This window comes from Meles meles, chromosome 10, assembly GCF_922984935.1.
Source record: "Meles meles chromosome 10, mMelMel3.1 paternal haplotype, whole genome shotgun sequence".
Taxonomy (NCBI): Eukaryota; Metazoa; Chordata; class Mammalia; order Carnivora; family Mustelidae; genus Meles; species Meles meles.
The window spans coordinates 6,386,119-6,405,864 of record NC_060075.1 but is presented as its reverse complement, the minus strand read 5'-3'; the positions used below and the strand labels follow the sequence as shown (position 1 = coordinate 6,405,864).

The 19,746-nt window shown below is 62.8% G+C and overlaps 2 protein-coding genes across 6 annotated transcripts; one reads left to right on the top strand and one right to left on the bottom strand.

Moving 5' to 3' along the window:
* Window positions 1-685: 685 nt before the first annotated feature.
* LRRC61 (leucine rich repeat containing 61) lies at window positions 686-14,755 on the top strand. 2 transcript variants are annotated; one of them, XM_046020042.1, is made up of 3 exons: window positions 686-978; window positions 2,569-2,702; window positions 5,134-8,945. In XM_046020042.1, exon 3 carries the CDS (start codon window positions 5,172-5,174, stop codon window positions 8,376-8,378), a length of 3,207 nt encoding a protein of 1,068 aa, XP_045875998.1. In that variant the 5' UTR covers window positions 686-978; window positions 2,569-2,702; window positions 5,134-5,171; the 3' UTR covers window positions 8,379-8,945. The 2 variants fall into 2 exon arrangements, with proteins under 2 accessions (XP_045875998.1, XP_045875999.1); XM_046020043.1 differs by lacking the exon at window positions 5,134-8,945 and adding an exon at window positions 13,301-14,755 and having other exon boundaries at window positions 695-978.
* A 174-nt stretch (window positions 14,756-14,929) lies between these two features.
* Window positions 14,930-18,506, bottom strand: RARRES2 (retinoic acid receptor responder 2). 4 transcript variants are annotated; one of them, XM_046020046.1, is made up of 6 exons: window positions 18,421-18,506; window positions 17,184-17,381; window positions 16,836-16,940; window positions 15,834-15,929; window positions 15,349-15,474; window positions 14,930-15,047 (listed from the first exon to the last, which is right to left on the bottom strand). In XM_046020046.1, exons 2-5 carry the CDS (start codon window positions 17,355-17,357, stop codon window positions 15,358-15,360), a joined length of 492 nt encoding a protein of 163 aa, XP_045876002.1. In that variant the 5' UTR covers window positions 17,358-17,381; window positions 18,421-18,506; the 3' UTR covers window positions 14,930-15,047; window positions 15,349-15,357. The 4 variants fall into 4 exon arrangements, with proteins under 4 accessions (XP_045876002.1, XP_045876000.1, XP_045876001.1 ...); XM_046020044.1 differs by having other exon boundaries at window positions 18,329-18,480; XM_046020045.1 differs by having other exon boundaries at window positions 18,350-18,477.
* Window positions 18,507-19,746: the final 1,240 nt, after the last annotated feature.

The window sequence follows — 19,746 nt, the reverse complement described above, 5'->3', positions numbered from 1 at the left end:
TGCTTGGGGCCAGATGAGGGGCACTGGGAGGAGGGGGCAAAAACCGAGACCACCCCTGGGAAGATGGATAGGTAGGACTGCCCAGGCCCGATAGTGACCCCGCCTCCGTCCTTCTATCCCTCTGACTCTAGAGGTGGAAAGCAGCTCAAGGTAGTCCGCGAGACAAGACTTGGGCACTTTGGTCGGGGGAAGGGTCCGCCTCTGATCAGCCCAGGGAACGCGGCCTCTGTGCCCCTTAACAATTCAGTCTGGGTAGGTGGTGGAGAGCGCCCCAGGGCACATGGGGACGCACGTCCCCTGGTCTGTGGACGATGCCTTCGCGACATGAGCAAGCAGCGGGAAACTGCCCGGGGAGACACCGTGAGAGGGAGACACCCTGGGAGGGCTTCCCGTAAGGCCGGGTGAGCCTTCCCGGCTGGAAGAGACTCGGAAGCAGGACCATTACGGTTGTTGCGGGCCCTTCTGTCTGTGCGCGCGCACCAGCCGCGGATCGCCTTCGGACAGAGTCCCAGGGCGCAGGGAGCCCGGGTCGGACAGGACCTTGGCGGTCGGTTAGTGGGGGAAGACTAACACCGCTAAGCCAGCGCCATTACATTAGTACTCAGGCGTCCCAGCCTCGGTGAGAAGGACGCGCGACTTCCGGCTGTACAGCCCCCGCGAGCCCATCGCTTCCGGCCGCGGCCGCCGCGCCTGCGCATTGGGGGCTGCCCCACCCCCACCCGCCGAGGGCGCGTACCCTCCGCAGGCGGGGGTGGGTGAGGGTCTCTCCCGGAAGTAGCCCCTGCGCGTCCCGGAACCCGAGCTCCTTCCCCCGGCTCCGAGGGGCCTTTGGCGCCTTCCCGAGGGTCCCGCGGTGGCTCTCCCGGGGGAAACGCGGTGGCCGGCGGAGTGGCGGCCGGTCACTGCCGGCCGCGGTGGGGCAGTCGGCTGCGGCGGGAGCCGCACCTGGTTTCGCGTGCCTGGTCTCAGCGGGCCCAGGTAAGCCGGGGAGGGCGCGTTTCGGCGCCACTTCACGGACGGGGGCGCAGAGGCTCGGGGGACCGGGGCGCCCAGGCCTGCCCCGCCCCGCGCCTGGGACGGCCCGGCTGTGTCCCTTCCAGGCCAGCCGCCTGCCAGTGCCCAGTGCCCTGCGCCTAAAATACTCCGGGTGAGGCAGCCCGTACTGGCCAGTGGTTCGTGGCCAGCACCGCTCTGTGCCCAGGACAGCCGCGGAACACTCGATTCCGTGTTTGGGCTCCCTAACAAGCCTGGGAGGTGGGTGCTCTTGTCCCTGTGGTGTGGCTGGAAAAGCCGAGGCGCGCTGGTGCCGGCTCCGAGCTGTTGGGTGGCCGCCAGGATTTCAGGCCACGCACACCGGCCGCGGACCTCGTGCTCTCGCTCGGTTATAAAGCAGCCTCACGGAAAAGGGCGAAGGCTTCTCCTGGTGTGTGCTTTAAGGCGGGCCTCATGTTATGTCGCTTTTGCATAATGTGAATTCGAGTGATGCACCCTTATTACTAAAGACAGGTCACATAGGGTTTGCATGTGAGTCAGATCCCAAAACTACGTAGTGGTTTTCTCTACTCTTTTCCTTCCGCATGTGCCTGTCCTCCCATTCTTCTCCTCACCACCCTTCCTCTCCGCACAGCTGAGTGCGTGAGGGCATGAGAAGCCGGGACTGGAGGGCCCAGCAAGCCCTTTGCAATGTCGTGGGGTCTGGGATGGGTAGACAGTGCAGGAGCTGAGACAGGAGGGGGCCTGCCGATTCCGCTGGGCGGTGAAAACTCAGAGAAAGGTGTGGGATGCCCTGGGTGGGCCCAGCTCTGCTCAAGGCTTTGGGGTGAGGCAGGCGCGGGAGCGATAGAGAGTGACTCCTTTCCATCCGGCCGTGCACATGGAAGAGGGAGGCCAAGAGTGCTAGTCCGTGCAGCCAGCGCTCATGTAAGTGCCGGGGCGCCTCCCCTCTCGGGCTCAGCCAGCACGTTGCTGCCTCCAGAGATGGATTGCTTCCCCTTGGAAATCTGTAGGCTCCAGAGCAGGGACTGCCTCACTTCTCCCCCAGCCCGCACTCGAGGGCTTTCCTGGTGCTACAGTCTGCCTGCCTTCGTTGCTCTCCGAAAAACTAGATTCTTTCTTGTCTCCAAAGATAAACCCGCTCTCCGCCCGTGCCCTACATCCCTGACCTCTATCTGGCACATGTACTTGCAAAGGCTTGTTCCAGAAGAACCTCACATTGGTGTATTCAAAAGTAAACTGTGTTAGTAAATGGAATCACGAGAGAGTCCTCTCTATCCCCTGGTTCTCCTTCACCTCAGAACTCAAGCATAGTCGGCCTCCTGACTAGCTCTCCGGACTGTCCCTGCTGCCCCCCATCCTGCTGTCACCTGCTCCCGTCCTCCTCCCCCCTGCCTCCCGGGACCCCGCGGCCGCACTCCTGCCTGCTGCCTGCTGGGTACCCCGGGGGTCTCCGTCTTGTAGCTGTCCTCCGATGTGCATTTGTCCTCTATGGTGAGAAATGTCACCAGGAACTTCTTACTGATAAACTACTGGGGTTTGGGAATGATTTTCTTTTCAAATTTTACATCTTAGGTTCATGGGACACACCTATGCGCCTCCGTGGAAGGGAGAGTGGCGGTAGGACTGTTGCTGCCGGTGACTGCACAAGACTCAGCCTCTACCCAGGGAGTCCGTCAGGAGTTGGGGCTCCTGGAGCGTAGCCTCGGGTAAGTGGTCCCTCACAAGACAGAATCTGAAGTCCCATGTCATAGATTCGGTTTATCTGTAGGTCAGCCTGAGGCCTGGCCTCCATGGCACCACACACCACTTGCCTTGCTCTGGCGCCAAGGGCCCCCTTCAAGTTTCGTCATGTCCTGAGCCCCGAGCACCAGTGGGGCGCTTCCTCTCCTGTACTTGTGCCTTTAGGGCACAGTGCTGGCTGTGGGCGGGCCTCAGATGATTTCTTGTTCAGCAGTCGAGTGAATCGGGAGTATTTGCAGAAAACAGGTGTGCTGATGGGACGAGGCTAATTGGAGAAAACGGGATTGGCGTGGCCCCAGCTGCAGCCCTAACACACAGGTTTGTCCCTTTCCTTGGCCGTCCCCAGTGAGGCGGGTCTGGTGCGGGCCCGGTTTCCCCAGCCTGCTGTGCGTTCTCCGTGGGGATGCCGCCCACACGCTACTTCTGGAGGCCTGTGGCCAGCTCTGCTTCTCCGCTCTGCCACGGACCATCAAACTCCCACTCTGGCTCTCCAATTCTTTAGTCCTAAAATCAGAGCTGAGGTCAGCCTGCTCCAGTTCTGACATCTCAGGGCATGTGTGGGGCTGGGATGGTGTCTCCCACTTCAGTGGAGACCTCGTCTGGCCCCTCCACAGTGCCCCATGGCGGTCAGACGTCTGGTGTGGCGCCTGAGTTCCTGGGCACTGGGCTTGAGGTGATGCCTCTGGTCCTTCGGAGACAGGGGCTCAGCGTGAGCCTCACGTTGCCCACCCTCCTCCACGGGCAGAATCTTCCTGGCACTGCTTCAGTGGGCTTGTCGCCTACGAAGGCGGCCTGCCCTCCCTCCTGATTCTTCTTAATGTTTAACAGCACTCAGTGTCAGAACGTACTGATTCTGAATTTTCCGGTTGAGTCTGTCATTCTGGCGTAAAGAGAAGAATCCCACTTGCTTTCCGATGTGTGTGGTGGGGCTGTAGGTTATCTTCCGTGGAGTCTCCCTTTGTCCAGAGAAAGGCATTGTAGCACTGGGCCTTTCCTTTCCTTTCTTTTCCACGTACTTCTCTCCTGACTTCTTCGTGTCCCTTTCCTGTCCGGCCAGAACCTGCATGTGACCTAATCTCGAGGAGAACGAGCAAGGGAAGGGAGTTCAGGTTTATGCCTGGGCTTGGGGTCGAGCATCTGGGCGAACAGCTGTCCCGTCGACACGATTGCGGTGACCGCAGGAAGAGCAGGTGGGAGAGGGAAGCTGAAGAGAGGGCTCTGAGCCAGACACAGGCTCGCGTCAGGGTGCCAACGGAGCCCCAGGCTGGGAGGGCATGCAGGATGAGCAATGGGGCAGGAAGCCTGGGCAACAGCAGGAAGGAACAGGCGGGAGAAAGAGGAACCAGCCCAGAGACTGCAAAGAATTTGTAGGTGAGAGGAAAACCAGGGACATGAGGTGCCCCAGGGCCGCAGGGAGATGGGGTTCCAAACGGAAGACATGGCCCAGCGTGCTGGTGCCTGCCGGGGAGTCCATTGGAGGAGGCTGGTGGCCTTGTCAGGGCAGCGTCAGGGAGCGGCGGAGGCCAGAGCCAGACGAGCAGGCTTCGAGGGGCGTGGGAGGTGCGGAAGTGTGCGCAGCCCTGCAGGAGTCTCTGGGACAGGCAGAGGGGCGTGACAGGACCCTGAGGACGTGAGTCGCTGGCATTAGGGGCTGTCCTGTCCTGTGCTCCTGTCCCGTGTTTCCTGGTGCAGACTGACTTCTAGAAAAAGAATTTCAAAAGATCTAGCAAGGCCACTGGCTGCGTCACTGCCTAGTATCTAGCGCCAGGACCTGTTTCTGCCCTGCTGGGTGACAGGTACAGCCCAGGGGGTGGGACTCAAGAGACCTAGGCTCTCCTCCCTCGGCCTGAGCTTACGGCACCCGGCGCCTGCTCTTCTTCCAGGGAAACCTGTCCCACTTCTTGGCCAGGGCAGTCCCCTCCTTGGGGTCTCACAGCTGCAGTTGGTGCTCTTGGCAGCTCGAGCTTTCCATGGTGTGAGCTCGACTCTTTGCGTCTGTCTTGCCAGCCAGCCTGGAGGCCACGCGCACACGGGCTTTGCCTGTTTTCTGGTATATCCGCAGCAAAAGAAACCAGCCGAGTGTGCCCGGTTCTCTGTAAACATGGAAAGGAAAGAGAGAAACCTGTTAGCTTGGCCCACATAGACGTTGAGCCCGCTGAGGTTCAGAGAGCTGTGGGGATTCCTGTCCGGGCCGCCCTGTCCGGTCTGCAGGAGTGAATGCCAGCCTTCACCAAGAGTGTTACGGCTTGAGAGTTTTGTCCTGGGACTGGTTTCCCAGGATCTCCCTACGCCTGCATCCTCTGCTCGCTCCTCTCCCCTCCAGCCTTGCCTTCCCCCTCGTGGTCCCCAAAGCCGAGCAGGGCAGCTGAGAGCCATTGTCTTCATCTTGCTTTGCAGCCTGGGCCCATCTCCTCATTTCCCCCAAGCTCCCAAGCATGTTGCCAGTAGAAAAACTCGGGAAGCCCCACAAGAGACGTACACGTTCAGGCTCAATGGGCCAGGAGCCGCCTCTCTGTGCTGACTCCTCCGTGACTGGACCCAGGAGCCCGGCTGCTCCCCTGACTTCTCCTGGCTCCAAGTTTCACACCAGAGCTACCAATACCGCTCACGGACTTGGCTGGGGTGCTGTGGGGTGCCTGCTGGAGACGGAGGTTAAGCTAGAGTTTGTAGATCCAGAAGAGAGGGCTGTCAGTGGCCACGGGAAACCTGGGTCCTCGGTCTCCCCGAAAGGGAGTGGACGGGGTCAGCCTCTACAGAGGAAGAGACCTCACCCCCTCCCCAGTTCCTCGTCGGTCCCGTCACTTGACCAGGTGTTCCTGGAAGAGCAGGAAGAAGGCACCCCGGGCCTCCACGTCTGCAGCAGGAAGAGAAAAGCCTGCTCCCGGGGGAGTCCCGATCTTCATGCCTTGGCCTCCCGCGCGAAGTGCCTGCCCGGCCCTGAGTGGAATAAGCCACAGGGAGACTCTGGCCTCTGTAGCCTCAAATCTGTGCTTGGGCAGGAGAAGAAGCCGGAGAAGAAGGCGTCCAAACAGAAGACGCGTGGACAGAGAGAGGATGGGGAGCCTTCGCTAAAGAAGTCGAGCGACCAAGCGCTCAGCCCGGGCCAGGCCCCCGCGGCCGCAGCGCCGGTGCAGGCGGCCGGTCTGGACAGGTCCGAGGTGGGCCAGCCCCGTGAGAGCGAGAAGGTGAAGCAGGCTGACGTCCTCATAGCCCATCTGGCCAGGGAGGTGCGCCGCCTCAGGAGGTGGAAGAAGAGGCATTTGCTCGCTGCTGTCGGGGAGCCGTTGTCCCCCGAGAGCCTCCAGAAGCCGCCATGCCTGAAGAAGCTGGTCAGAATTCTGAAGGCAGAGGCCAAGGGCTGGGCTTTCCCCAGGCAGGCCCCCGGCCGCCTGGACTCGGCGGGGCAGAAGCCGGCGTCCGACATCAGACGGCTGTTTGCCGCTGACTGCACGAACGTCTGCCACGTCGCCTGCCCTTGCTGTCATGCTAGCGTCCCACAGGGCAGATGGAAGGGCCATTTCCAAACCTCAGGCCTGCTCTGTCACTTGGCGGGTAAGCACGGGCTGGAGAGAGCGAGAAGGCCGGCCGCAGCCAGCCCGGAGGAGAAGGGGGCAGGGACCAAGGAGAAAAAGCACAAGGGCCTGCCCGTCAGCGCCAAAGGGCTCCCGTCAGCAGGACACGGCCCCGGTGCCTCCACTTCGGGAGACAGTGGCCAGCAGCTGGCCCTGGGCAGGCCTGAGCCACTGTTCCTGGCTTCGGCGCTCTCGCCTGCTTCCGCCAAAGATGAACCTGCTGCTCTCCCGCTAGTGGTCACGGAGGGCCAGGGTGGCCCCTGCACCCCCAGCCCGCCCCGAGCCCAGGCCTGGAACCACAGCATCGCAGAGCTGCTCTGTAGCCTGGCCTTGCCGCTCTCCTTTGTTTCGTCCGCGCCTTTCAGAAGGTTTATGGCCCAGGCGGACCCTTGCTACCGCGTGCCGCCTCCGGCCTTCTTCTCCAGTACCGCGCTGCCTCTGCTGCACGCGGCCGTGGACGAGCAGGTGTGTCGGGAGATGCGGCGGGCCGAGGGCGGCTGCATCCACCTCACCGTGTCCGCGGCCGCCCCGGACTCCGCTGGGGACTACGTGGCCGTCACTGCCCACTGGGGGGCAATACGGCCGGGCAGTCGGCAGGGGGCGTCGGAGAGCCCCAGGAAGCAAGCCGTGCTCTGGGTTCGAGGCCTGTCCCAGGAGAGCACCGCGGAGGAGAGGCAGCGGGAGCTGCGGGAGCAGGTCAGCCTGTGGCTCAGCCGCACCTCCCTGCAGCCGGGCTTCCTGGTATCGGGCAGCTGCCCCAGCCTGGAGCAGGCCGTGAGGACGGAGGGCTACACCCACCTCCCCTGCTTTGCCCACTGCCTCGACTCCCTGGTGACAAACTTCCTGTGTCACCATCAAAGCGTCCAGATCATCCTGGGGACGGTCAGGGCCCTCTGCAGTCACTTCCAAGGCTCCGCCAGGGCCCGGCTGCTGCTGACGCAGCTGCAGCGGCGGTGCGGCCTCCCGGCCCAGCAGCCCTTCTGGGAGCTCTCAGACCACTGGGTGTCCACCTTCCGCCTGATGGAGTGGCTGCTGGGGCAGCAGCGGCCGCTGCGGGAGTACGAGGAGGAGCACCAGCTGGGCAAGGCCGGCTTGGCCCTGTCGGCCGTGTTCTGGAGCCTGACGGACAGTCTGGTCACGCTTCTGCGGCCCTTCCAGGTGGCAGTCCGGGAGGCGAGCGCGGCACGGGCTTGTCTGAGCCAGGTGCTGCCGCAGCTCCGCTTCCTACACATCTTCGTGGAGCAGGCGCCCCGGCACTTCGAGGAGCAGGGCGGCGTGGAAGTGGGGGCCGCCGCGCGGCTGGCCAAGGGCCTGGCCCTGCAGCTCGCCACAGACCAGCAGCTCAACGAGCTGTTCCACCGCAAGGAGTTGGTGCTGGCCACCCTGCTTGACCCCCGCTTCAAGGGCCGGATCGAGGCCATCCTGCCCGCAGAGGCCGACATCGACCACTGGAAGCAAGTTCTCGTGTACAAGGTGAAGGAGATTATGGTGTCTGAACACCCCTTGCCTCCCTCGTCCTCTCCACACGGCCCCCAGACCATGCGTGCAGGCGACACCCTGAGCGGTGGCAGAGCCAGGAGCCTGGGGGCCAAGGGGAGAGGCCGGAAAGAGCCCTCGCGGAGAAGCGGCTCTGGGTCTCTGCTGCTGGGCCGGAGGGAGAGGAGCTTGCTGGAGCAGCTGGAGAGCGTGGGGCTGCTGGCGTCCACGAGAAGCGGCGCCTCCCTCGCCACCGAGAGCCACCTGGCGAGCGTCATCGTCAAGAAGTACCTGCGTGAGAATGAGACGATCGGCGCCCAGGAGGACCCGCTGGTCTACTGGGAGAAGAGGCAGGAGGTCTGGCCGGCCCTGGCAAGACTGGCGACTGTCTATCTGTCTTGTCCCCCAACAGGGGCCTTTTCTGGAAGTGTCTGTGCCTCCCTGGGCAGCCCTGCTCTGGTACAGCACAGCACGCCTCTCCCAGTGGGGACCATCGAGCATCTCCTCTTCCTGAAGACCAACCTGGAGAATTTCCCCAACTACACCGCTCCTCCCCTCCTCTTCCCCCGGGAAGACCTGGCCGAGGGGGAATAGGCCGGCGAGGCCGACCTCTGCCTGACTGCCTGAAAGTCTGCCTGTGGGAGCGCTCTGCCCGGGCTCGGAGGGGAGAGCAGACCGTGCACTCCAGGCTGTTAGACGGGGGTGTCTGAAGTCCTAAAGCTGCTAGAAGGGGTGGGGACAGTTTCTCAGTTCTTGACAGGTTGCCTTTTGCCTCCAGGGAGATGATGTTTTCCGTCCAGCCATCCCTTAATTTGTTTCCAGCAGTTTGGGCATTGAAGAGGTCACGTCTGTCAGGAGGTGACTGAATCGTCCTGCGCTCTAAGCCGCAGTGCCCTCTGCCGTGTGGGTGGGCAGTGAGAGCCCGTGCAGCTTGTCTCTGTACGTGACATGCCCTTAAGGCCCTGCCTTCTCCAACAGCGGCCAGGGACGAGAAGAGGTCTGGGTGCTGGCAGGTGGGAAATCTCAGCCAGCAAGGGTCCGGTAAGCTGGGCAGCCTTTTCTGCAGTTGGCTTTCACTGTAGAAGAAAGAAGCATGCCCTAGAGCAGCCTTGTTAAGAGGGAAGCTTATACACACACACACACACACACACACACACTCACTCTCTCTCTCTCTCTCTCTCTCTCTCTCTCACACTGGTCTTCTTGGGGTCGGTACTTCCTTGTGGATCCCAGAGTGGCCAGAGCACCCCAGCCGATGGGACTGTCCAGCCAGGACAGCTGATGAAACCGTGGTTGGTTTCCAGACTGCTGGAGGCCCTGGGCTTTCTTCTTTTCTACAGTGAAAGCGGTCTCAGGAAGAGCTTCGTTTATCCCCCCCCGCCCCCCGCAGCACCCACACCTCCCTGCTTCCCCGGTCACTTGCCAAGTGTACACCCCCCACCTGGAAGCAAGGAGGGACGCGTATGAGACCCACCGGAGCCAGACAGCCCAGAGGGCCTGCAGGGCAGGGTCGGAGCCGGTGGGGTCGGGTGAGGAGAGACGGAAAGGGAGAGGCCGGAGGATCAGGGCAGGCCTGTCACCCCGCACACGACACAAGCCAGGCTCTCCTTCGGTGCTCGGGCGCCAGAAGGGTGGCAGTCAGAGGGAAGGTCAGTAGGCAGAGGTGGGGCAAGGCCCTTGAGGCCCAACTTGCTCTTGGGCCCTGGCTGTGGGGGCCAGCCCAGGACTCCTGTCCCCTCACCTCCCTTGGAAGGGTCGGCAGTCCTATGTCTCTATGAGTAATTCACAGTAGGACTTTTGGAAGTCACCGAGGATGTAAGGAAGCGAGCAGGAAAAAGTAACCAGAATCCTTTCACTTGGACAGGCTTGGCAGGAACTGGACATACTTCTTTTTTTTAATCTTGGGATCATATCCTCTGTCCTGTTGACGATGTTGTAATTTCATAATTACTGCATTTTCTTTCTTCAATAAAGCTTTGTAAGATCCTGTTTAATGGAGTAGCGTGATTTAAAGTCTGGCCTCTGGGCGCCCCCCACCCCCCAGCTGTTCCAGAGCCCCCTGGGCAGGAGGTGAGGCTCGTCTGGGGGAGGGGCCTGGGCTGCGGCTGCACCTCTTCGCATCCCCAACTCAGTCCAGTACAGCTGGTGGGGAGATCAGAGTGGGGCCTTGGGCTCTCCCCGTGGCTCTCAGACACACGGCGTCCCATACCTCTTTCTCTCATTCTGACTCCGCAGGCGGGGTGGGAGGCAGGAGTGTGAGGTGCCCTAAAGTCACCCGGGGGGGGACATGTTGCTCCTGGTCCCCTGAGCTCTTCCTGCTGTGGTGTCCCTGAGCCGGCTCTGCAGTGCTGGCCGGCGAGGAGGGCTAGGTGGCAGGCCTGGCAGCACATGGGAGTCGGGGGAGTGGAAGAGGGTGCCCGAGAAGCGGCTGGGCCCAAGCAGTAGCTGTTGGGGTGGCGGTGGGGCCATGCAGTTTTGTCCCCAGGGGACATTCGTCAATGTTGGGAGACATTTGAGTGTCATGGCTTGTTGGTGGCCTTGCTACTGCCCTCTTGTGGGTGGCAGACAGGTGCTGCCGAGCATTCTAGAAGGCACAGGATAACCCGCGTGACCAAGACGTACCCGCCTTCGATCGGCCGAGGAGATAGGGGCCCTGCTCTGCACCGTGCGTGGGGGAGGGGCACGGCCAGAGGAAGGCTCTCCAGGGTCCCCGCAACAGCCGGTGACTGAGCACTTGAGGCTGCTCCGCTTTGGCCACCTCTCCCCGGGACACAGCCCTGGCCCGCCCCGGCCGGCTCGTGGATGTCGTTTTCCGGCCCACTCCCTAGGGAGGTAAACTGAGACTCAGCGAAGGCAGCCCTGAACAAGGGAAGACGCATCCTGAGGAAAGCCGAGCATCGGCTGTGCCCTCGTCATAGTCTCATCCACGTGACCAAGCCCTGCCGGCAGACCCACGTGGGACCAGGAGCTTCTGTGCACTCCTTTCCAGGGCGGGACCAGGACAGGAGGACTCGGTTCTCTCCAGAGGAGCACGGAAGAAGCCGAGTGTGAAGGAGCCGTCCACCTGGCGGGGCCTGCCCTGTGTTGCCGGCCCGGGTGGGAGCTGGGTGTGCGCGGCAGGCTGGGCGCTCGGTGGTGCCCGCACCTGCCTGCTTGAGGTGTGCAGATGGCGGGTGAGGTGGGAGCGGGAGCGGAGGTCCCTCGGCTGGAGCATCCGTGTTTCCCCTCGGTGACTGTGCGTTGCTGTCCCCGGCGAGCGCCCAGGCAGGAGGGCCGCACCCAGCCAGACGGGGCTGTGGGGCGGGGAAGGCCCGATTCGCAGCGAATGTGCTCTTGGCTCTTCTGTTTCCTCTTCTGCAAAAAGCGTTCCTCCCGGTTGCAATGTGGGGAGCACGCACAGTTCCCTCCCCACCCCCTGCCCCGTTCTGGTCCCCTTGCCCTTTCCCGCACGCGGCCACCTCCACCCAAACGGTCCCTGAGGTCCCTGAGGCGGTTCCTCAGGGCAGCACTCCCTGACCGTCGTGCTGGAGCTCTGGGCTTGCCACTGCCTGGCGCTGCTCCACCCAGCGGTGTCGTCTCGCTCCAGTGGGCATTTTCACACTGTCCCTCGCTGTGTCCTCGCCCGCCTCCATCTGGCTGCTCGTCGGCGCCCTCCTTTCAGCCTCATAAAGGTTGGCGTCCTCTCAATGCTGGCTCATGGCTGCTCCTTTTCACGGGACGCCAGGGCCTCCTGACCACTTTCACCCCCAAAATAGCGTGTGGCTGGGGAGGCTCTGCGTCGCCCTGGAGAGAGACCTGCAAACACTTGAAAAGGAGATCTGTGTTCCCCGAAGAGGCAGGCCCAGTGCGTCACCCACTCCCACTGGGCGCCTCTGCAGGTGACGCTGGATCCCTTTGGCCGAGAGCTCCAGGCGCCTCCTCGGCCCGATGCCCACGGTCACCTCAGCTGGACATCGTCTTGCCCCCTGCCTGTCCTGTGTGTCCCACACGCATCCAGTGATGTGACTGGGTCCCTGGACTCTGGAGAGCGCCCCTCTGCGGCACTCACTACCTTCGGTGCGGTCCGTGTGTCTGCGCATTTACAGCGTGTGTCTCTGTGGATTTACGGCGTGTGTCTCTGCGCATTTACAGTGGCTTCTGGTGCCCGGTGCCCGCCTTGCGCCCCTCCCCACCGCGGGCAGCAGTTTCAACCCCGCTCGCTGCTTCCAAGCGCCAGCAGATCCCGTTCAAACACAGCGACCCAGACTTCTCAGTGGATGTCTCGCATTGCTTTTGGAAAGAAATGAAAGGGTGTTGCAGACTAGAGGGGAGCTAGGTTAGGACATGGGGACCCCGTTCTCAGGGATGGGGGAGGGGGCCGAGGGAGGGGGAGGAACTCTGGGCCTGGATTCCTTGGAGAAGGAAGTAAAGAGTGGTGTGGATTACGTAAACGCGGGCTTGGGACTCTCTGATACCTTGGAGCCCCGGTTTTATAAACAGCGGGAGTGGACAGCCCCGTGGTTCTTTGCGTCAGTCTGCAGGGCTGGGAGGCTGCCACTTGGCGCAGAGGTGCCTTCTTGTTCTCCTCTCTGCTGAAACCTTGACCCTTCTGTGGGCGGCGTTGCTTTCCCCCAGGCCTCCGGCCTCGCCTAGCACCTGGCATGGCCTAGCACCTGGCTTCATGCCGCCCCCCACAGCCACTGGTGCCTGGGAGGGCCCTCCCACCCCTGCCTTTCTGGAACCTAGGTGCTAGCCAGGTCCTTCCTTCCAGCATGCATGGCTTCTTTGCCTGGCCTTGGGCCCTGCTTGCCTTCTCTGGTAACCCTAGCCGTGCTGCCTGGCACGCAGGGACTGCCGCCCTTCTGTTGGCGCCAGAGCGAAGAGCTGCTGTGGCAGGCGCTGGGGTCGAGGGTGGGCAGCGGCAGCCTCGGGACTGCCCGTGCTGCCACCTCCTCGGGGGGCCTTTGCTGGCCGTTGCCTCCCTCCTTGACCTTAGTCTCCCCACCTTGGGCAGAGAGCTGAGCCTCCAGGCCCCCCGACCGCAAGCAGAGGTTACAAGTTGGCCCACACAATCCGGAAACCATTTTGAACTCATTGCTCATGTTAAAAAACAGATGAGTGGAGAACATTTTTGAGAGAACAAGTGAGGCCCACTGTGCTGTCTTTTGCGTCTACCTGTGGAGGGAAACAGAAGAGGTTGTTGATGGTGGTGACCTGTTCGCTTATTCAGGAATTCATTGAAGTTCAAAAGAAACACCTTACAATTGATAAGGAGAGATCATGAGCAGGTACTGAAACAAAGAGATTTTGCCTCCCCGTGCGGATACCGAAAACGGGAAGAATTAGTCCTGTGGTCCCCGGAATGCCATCCAGTATGGCCGTAGCTGCTGGATCCTGTCTGGGGCCCCCCTCCCTTCGAGGGCTCTGTGTCCTCAGGCAGGCCTGGCCGGGCTGGCCACTCATGCTGTCCGCGTCCGCAGCACGGCTCCGCAGGGGCTCAGGGGAGGCTGTCTTATGGTGTGATTGTCTCCCCGTAGGACCCCGCTGGCCCTCAGGCAGGGCTGTCGGAAGCAGGCCTCCGGCGCTGGCCCAGGCGGAGTGGATGGTGCCTTTCTCAGGGCGAGCCGTCAGCCGATCCCCCGTGGCATCCGTGTCCCCGTGTTAGAACTGCCGGGGCCTCCCCTCAACTGACTTCATCCGATGGAGTCGCAGGGCGAGAAGCCGGCCGAGGCCGACGGGGTGCGCGTCACACCCCAGCTGCTCAAGTCTCGCTCGGGTGAGTTCGCGCTGGAGTCCATCCTGCTGCTGAAGCTTCGGGGCCTGGGGCTGGCGGACCTGGGCTGCTTGGGGGAGTGCCTGGGGCTCGAGTGGCTGGACCTGTCGGGCAACGCGCTCACGCAGCTGGGCCCGCTGGCCTCCCTGCGCCAGCTGCTGGTGCTCAACGTGGCCGACAACCGGCTGACGGCGCTGGAGCCTCTGGCCGCCTGCGAGAACCTGCAGAGCCTCAACGCCGCGGGCAACCTGCTGGCCACCCCCGGCCAGCTGCAGTGTCTGGCCGGCCTGCGGGGCCTCGAGTACCTGCGGCTGCGGGACCCCCTGGCCCGGCTCAGCAACCCGCTGTGCAGCAGCCCCTCGTACTGGGCGGCCGTCCGAGAGCTGCTCCCCGGCCTCAAGGTCATCGACGGGGAGCGCGTGACGGGCCGGGGCAGCGAGTTCTACCAGCTGTGCCGGGACCTGGATAGCTCCCTGCGCCCCGGCCCCGGCCCCAGCCCCGGGGCCGCCGAGGCCCAGCCCTGGGTGGAGCCGGGCTACTGGGAGTCTTGGCCCCCCCGGAGCAGCTCCATCCTGGAGGAGGCCTGCCGCCAGTTCCAGCACACCCTGCAGGAGTGCCACGACCTGGACCGCCAGGCCCGCGACAGCCTGGCCCAGGCCGAACGGGCACTCAGCCCTGCCGGCGCTACCTCGTCCTTCGTGTTTTGAGTGTGTCCGCGGTCTGCCTCTGCCCCCCTGCAGCCCCGGCTCTTTGTTTCTCTGGGTTCCTAAGAGCAGCCCCCCCTCTTCTCCTCCTTCGGGAAGATTCCACAACCTTCCTGCACATAGTTCAAGGGCGCACCTCCCCAGTGGCCTCTAGCCGGGTAAGGGCCCTGCTCAAGCGGCTCGCGCAGCATGAGGCCGTCCCGCCATCTCCACCGTGAGCCTGGGGAGGAGGCCCCGGGAGGAGACGGTCTACAGCCGCAGCCACCCCTGGCCGGAGGCTCAGTGGGAGAGAGTTGCTTCCTCCTAAAGCTAGAGGTGAGAAAGGCAGGGAGGGGGTGCGCGCTGGCCCAGCAGGTCCTGGGAGAGGAAGTGGCAGAGCCTTGAAGCTGGCGTTCGCCCACCTTGTCCTGGTGACCCCCTGCTGCAGCGGCCCATCCTGTGTCACCCCGGAGCCCTCGCTGCCTGTTCTCACCCACGTGGATCCCTATTAAATCTGTCTGTTCTAATAAGCGTCACTGCCTGTCATTTTCTGTGGGTGAGCTTTGCTTTCCTGACCATGAGCGCTCGAAGGCAAGACGAGGTCTCTGCGGCCCCTGGTCTCTCCTGCTCCCGCTGCTCTGCTGCTCCTGCGAGACCTCACTCCTGCAGCCGAGCTCAGGGGACGGGCGCATGCAAGAGGACAGAATGAGTCTGGGAGAGCAGTTTATTGGCTCGGGGATAATGGGCTCGTACTTCCTCGGCTGGGGGACAGCAGGTCGGTGTTGCACTGGTCAGTTCCTGCAGCTGTCCGGGAAGCGGGACAGAATTCTAGAGGGAAAGAGAAAGAAACCCACGTTTTTAGGTGTGAAGGAGGCTGTTTGGGTCCAAGCTCTTTTCCCAGGCTCCGAATCCTTCCCTCACCGCCGCCCTCAGCCCCGCACCGGCCCAGTCTCCAGCCCCAAACGCGCAAGTGCTGTCCCAGCTCAGTTCTGTCGTCCCCATCCTTCTTCTTTCCACCCCCCCACCTCCCCACCTCCCCACCTCCCCACCCTCCCACCCCTCCCACCCCCCCCACCCCTCCCACCCCCCCCACCCCCCCCACCCCCCCCACCCCGTCCTGGGCACCTACCGTCGGGCCTCAGCTCGGGGGCAGGGCCTTGAAGAAGGCAAACTGTCCTGGGAAGTAGTAGCTGTGGGGGTCCTCGCCTGCGCGCTCCACCCTGCCGCACTGAGCCTCCTGGTGCTCCTCGGGCTCCTGCCAGCGGTGGCAGCTGCTCAGGCCCGGGGCGCCAGCGGGTTCCGGGGAGGGTGTCCCCGTGGAGAGTACCCCTGGGGACGGTGCTTGCGTCCTCTGTGGCACCCACCTCCACATCCCTTGGGGAATAGCGGGGCCAGGCCCAGAGCCCCTCCTTGCCCCTCCTCACCCCTCCTACCCTCCTCATCCCTCCTCACCTCTTCTCACCCTTCATCTCCTCTCTCCGCATACCCCCATGCCCCTTCTTGCCCTCTGTGCACCTCAGTCTATGCTTCGGGCCCTGACCTCTCCCACAGGACCAGCTCCTCCATCTTCCCAGCCCCTTCCCCAGCCTCCCCACCTCCCCTGCCCACTCTTACCCCGGGAGCCTGCGTGTGTATGGGGCAGTGGACCATCCGGCCGAGGACTTTATCTGCAGAGCTCAGTTTGATGCAGGCCAGGCATTTCCGCTTCCTCTGGGGAGGGGGGCATGGGGCCGGGAGAGGAAAGGGGTCAGGGCAGGGGTGCTGCCCCAGCAGGGTGGAAGCTGGGGGCTGCCTGCGATGGGGACCGGCTCCCCTGGTGGGTCCTAGAGCAGAGGGGTGAGGGGTCACGCAGGCCAGCTGGCTCCAGGCGCAGCCCCCCTGGGGACTGGGAGATTTCAGGCAGCGAACGTGTCTGTGGGCAGGACTCCTTCCCCAGATGGGTTCTCCCCGCCTGACTTCCACTTCGAACCACTGCGCTGCTCTGTTGCATTTATTTGCTTGTTCTTAAAAGGCTTGATATGGACGCAAGTGTCCTCACATGAAGTCTGGAAAGTCACTGATATAATCCAGTCTGTCCCTTAACAGTGGGAGGGAACAGGCCCTCAGAGCACCGCCCCCCCCCCCCCCCCCCCCCGAGTCACAGGCTGGTGTGTGGAAGAGCAGGACTGGGGACTGCCCACAGCCGCAGGTATGTCCCCAAGGGGGCTAGTTAGAGTCAAGCCCTGTGAGGAGTCAGCCTGGGCTGGGCCATCTCTCCTGGAAGCCTCACCGAGAGTGGGGAATTCACCAGGCCTGGGGTGAGGGCAGCCAAACCCCCGCCCAGGGCTTCCTCCACCACAGACCCGAAGCCCGAGAAAGCCCGGACGGGAGGGGGACTCTCTCTGAAGAACACATGTTCTCAGAGTAGCCCAGCCCAGGCCACCCATGGCGTCACAGGCCCCGACTCAGACTGGGCCAGGTGAGCTCCCGGAGCCCGCAGGACCACTGCTCCAACTGGGGCTTCTTGCTGGCTCTTTCCTAAACCTCTGTCACAGACCCCCGCCCTGAGCAAATGCCCCATCTCACTCTCTCTCTCTCTCACACACACACACTCACACACACAAGACTGCAACTCACCCCGTTGGGCCTGATTTTGCACTCCGCTTTTTTCCAGTCCTTCTTCCGGCAGCTGGTCTGCTGGAGCTTGAATTCCAGCCTCACAAAGGTCCCTGCAGGGAAGGGCTGCCCGCAGACAGAGAAGGGCCAGCAGCCAGCTGAGCTCGCAGAGCAATCCCGGGTGCGACCCGTCCCTCCTCCCCAGCCCCCCAGGAAACAGCTGAGAAGGGGGCTGCGGTGTTGGCCTCTCCCTGGAGAACCGGGTGTTCGTCGAGCCCAAGGGCTTGGGCACCTGCTTCCTGGGAACGAGAGTTTCCGGCCCTGAGCCCCGTCCCGCCCCAGGCGACGCCGCTTGGCGCTCACGCTCACCGTTTCCGTGGCGCTGTCCACGCCGGTCTCCCTGAAGGCCCACTGGACGGGCGGGTGCTTGTGGAACTCTTCCAGGGCCACCTGCAGGCCGCGCTGCTGCGCTGCCGTGAGCTCGGCTCTGCCCAGGCCCACCGCGCCCAGACACAGGGCCAGAGGCATCAACAGCTGCCACATGGCGTCGCGTGGGTCTCCCCGGCCCTGCCGACAGTGTTGGGTCCTCAGCTCTTCATGCCAGCCCGTGGTGCCGCCAGCAACCTGGCCCTGTTGCTGGGGGGGGAGCGCGGGGGGGGGGGGTGCCTGACAGGGCTCCGGGCTGGGCTTGGAGGGCCAGAAGGTGGCCCTTCGGTCGAGATCCCCCTGGTATTCCCCTCCCTGCCTCCCTGCCCCCCCACTGTTCCCTGGGCCCAGCTCGGCCCATGTCCCATGTTTGGCCTCCTCCCGGGTAGGTGCTGAGTTGGCTTTTGTCCTCAGGCCAAAAGCCTGGAAAGCCCTCCTGTTGCCCACTCGTACCCTCCCCCCAACCCTTTCTGGCCCATTCCTTTTCCCCCACTTTACCTCTGATCCCCTTTTCTGCCCTTTGCTCTCAGAGCCCCCCTTCGGCTTCCCTACCTCAGCCTCTCCAGGTCTGCTTCTCCCTCAGCACTCCGGAGCCTGCGGGCTCCTTCCCAGTCCTGGGAACCCTGCCCCCCCCCTTCTTCCCCCAGGCTAACTCAAGGGGGAGGGTCAGGATACAGAATGGAGGCCAGCTGGAGTCTGAATATTTTTGGGAGGACGCAAACACAGGGGAGGGGCCCAGAGTCGGTGGGAACCGGGAGGATGCTTAACCCTCCCTGTGCTGGGGGCCGCTCCTGATCACTGGCCCTACCCCTGACCCCAGACCCCGGAGTCTCACCTCGGCCCCACCATGGCTTTCTTCGTTAGGCAGCCCCTCCCTCCCTTAACTCCTTTTCTGGGACCTTCTCACCACCCCTCTCCTAGACTTCCTGATCCTGTCCCCTTATCCATGGCTGGGGTTGCCTGAGTCATGGACTCCCCCCAAAAACTCTGTGTGTACTGGTGGTCTTAGGACCAGAAAGCTACAGATGTGGAAACGGAGGTCCCCTCAGGGAGGGATCTCAGGCTGTTGCCTTAAAACAAGGACTTACAGACGGGTTGAGAGAGCTCACCCTTGGAGCTGCTCCCTGTGGCTGGTCTTCTTCCACCCAGCTGCCTCCCCGGCCCTCTCTCCCCTCCTCACCTCTTCTGTGCCTCAGGGTCTCTGCTTCCTGCAGCTGACTCGGCCAGGCTGTCAGCCACTTCCTGCCCCCTCCACTCCTCCTGGTCAGCCCCCACCTCCTCCCACTCCCACCCCTTGGGCCCCTCCAGCTCCCAGCCTGCCCAAGGCTCCTCCCTACCCCATTAGGACCGGCCTCCTGGCAGCCAGCCCTCTGAGACCTCCCTCCCATCCACCCACAGGCCTCCCAGCTGCAATCTTGCTGCCAGACCTTGACTCCGACCCTGGCTGACTCTGGCTGACCCTGGTCAAGCCTGGCCAAGCCGCCCTCCCCTCCCCCTCCCTCTTCCCCTCCCTCTTCCCCTCCCCCTGACCAAGGAGCCCAAGCACGTGGTGGTCTTGGCCTAGTTCTCCTCCATGGGATATGGGGCTGCCATGCCTGCCACCCCACCCCCGCCCCAGTCCCGCCTCTGTAGGGCCGCCTTCTTCTTTGGCTCTCCTGAGTGACCAGTCCCCAGGATCCTCAGACACACATTTCAGGACATTCTTCCCAGAAATACAGACATCTTCAAACCCCATGGGACCTCGAGGAGTCATTTGACCCCTTCCCCTGCTTCCCAAGCCCAAAAACCACACCAGGAAGGAAGGCCTCTCTGTCAGAGTGGATTCTGGTGTTCAGCAACCCCTGTATCACAAGCACACACGGTCAGTCTTGATCCTGCGTGTCTCATCCTTGCTGGTGAGAAATTCAGGGCTCTCACGTGGGCTTCCAGGAGCCCGCAGGCTCAGAGGAAGGGTGTGATGGAATTAACAAAGCTAGTGTGGGATGGGGGGGACCTGTCCAAATACTGCTCAACTCCCGTGCATCCTGAGCAAATATGAGTGGGCTTGGGGACTCCGTGGGCCGGGAACCAGCCTGGCCATTTTTCCGGCCCCAGGCCCTAAGCTAATTGTCCAAAACAGGGTCTCATTTACCTTCCCGAATCCCTCGTGACTGATGGCCCAGTGTTTGGCACAGATTTTCTCCCTGTCCCTATTCACCCCTGCCATGGATCTCCACATGGAGCTGGCAGCTTCCTTTGCAATGTGCCCTGGGGGCACCAGAAAGACCCTGGGCTGCAGGGAGCTCGGACAGCTACCGTGGTTCCTTCTGTGCCGCCTTGTAGAACGCATCCTGCATCTCATCCCTGGTTGTCTCCTCTCCCATCTTCTTTCTCCTTGTGAGTTTATACCACCTTATTCATTCACCATTGTTCTGACAGCGCTTTGGGAAGGAAGGAGTAGGGATGGACATGTGGGTGTGATCTGTCATGTTTATTCAGAGTCTATGAGTTACTAAAGAAGAAAAAT

Bases quoted from the DNA above. Each gene is read 5' to 3' on its own strand.
- LRRC61 (XM_046020042.1), top strand. From the start codon at position 5,172: ATGTTGCCAGTAGAAAAACTCGGGAAGCCCCACAAGAGACGTACACGT.
- RARRES2 (XM_046020046.1), bottom strand. From the start codon at position 17,357: ATGTGGCAGCTGTTGATGCCTCTGGCCCTGTGTCTGGGCGCGGTGGGC. The intron at 16,941-17,183 runs GTGAGCGTGAGC...GTCTGCGGGCAG, and splicing joins TGGACAGCGCCACGGAAACG to CCCTTCCCTGCAGGGACCTT. The intron at 15,930-16,835 runs GTGAGTTGCAGT...CCCCCTCCCCAG, and splicing joins GCAAAATCAGGCCCAACGGG to AGGAAGCGGAAATGCCTGGC.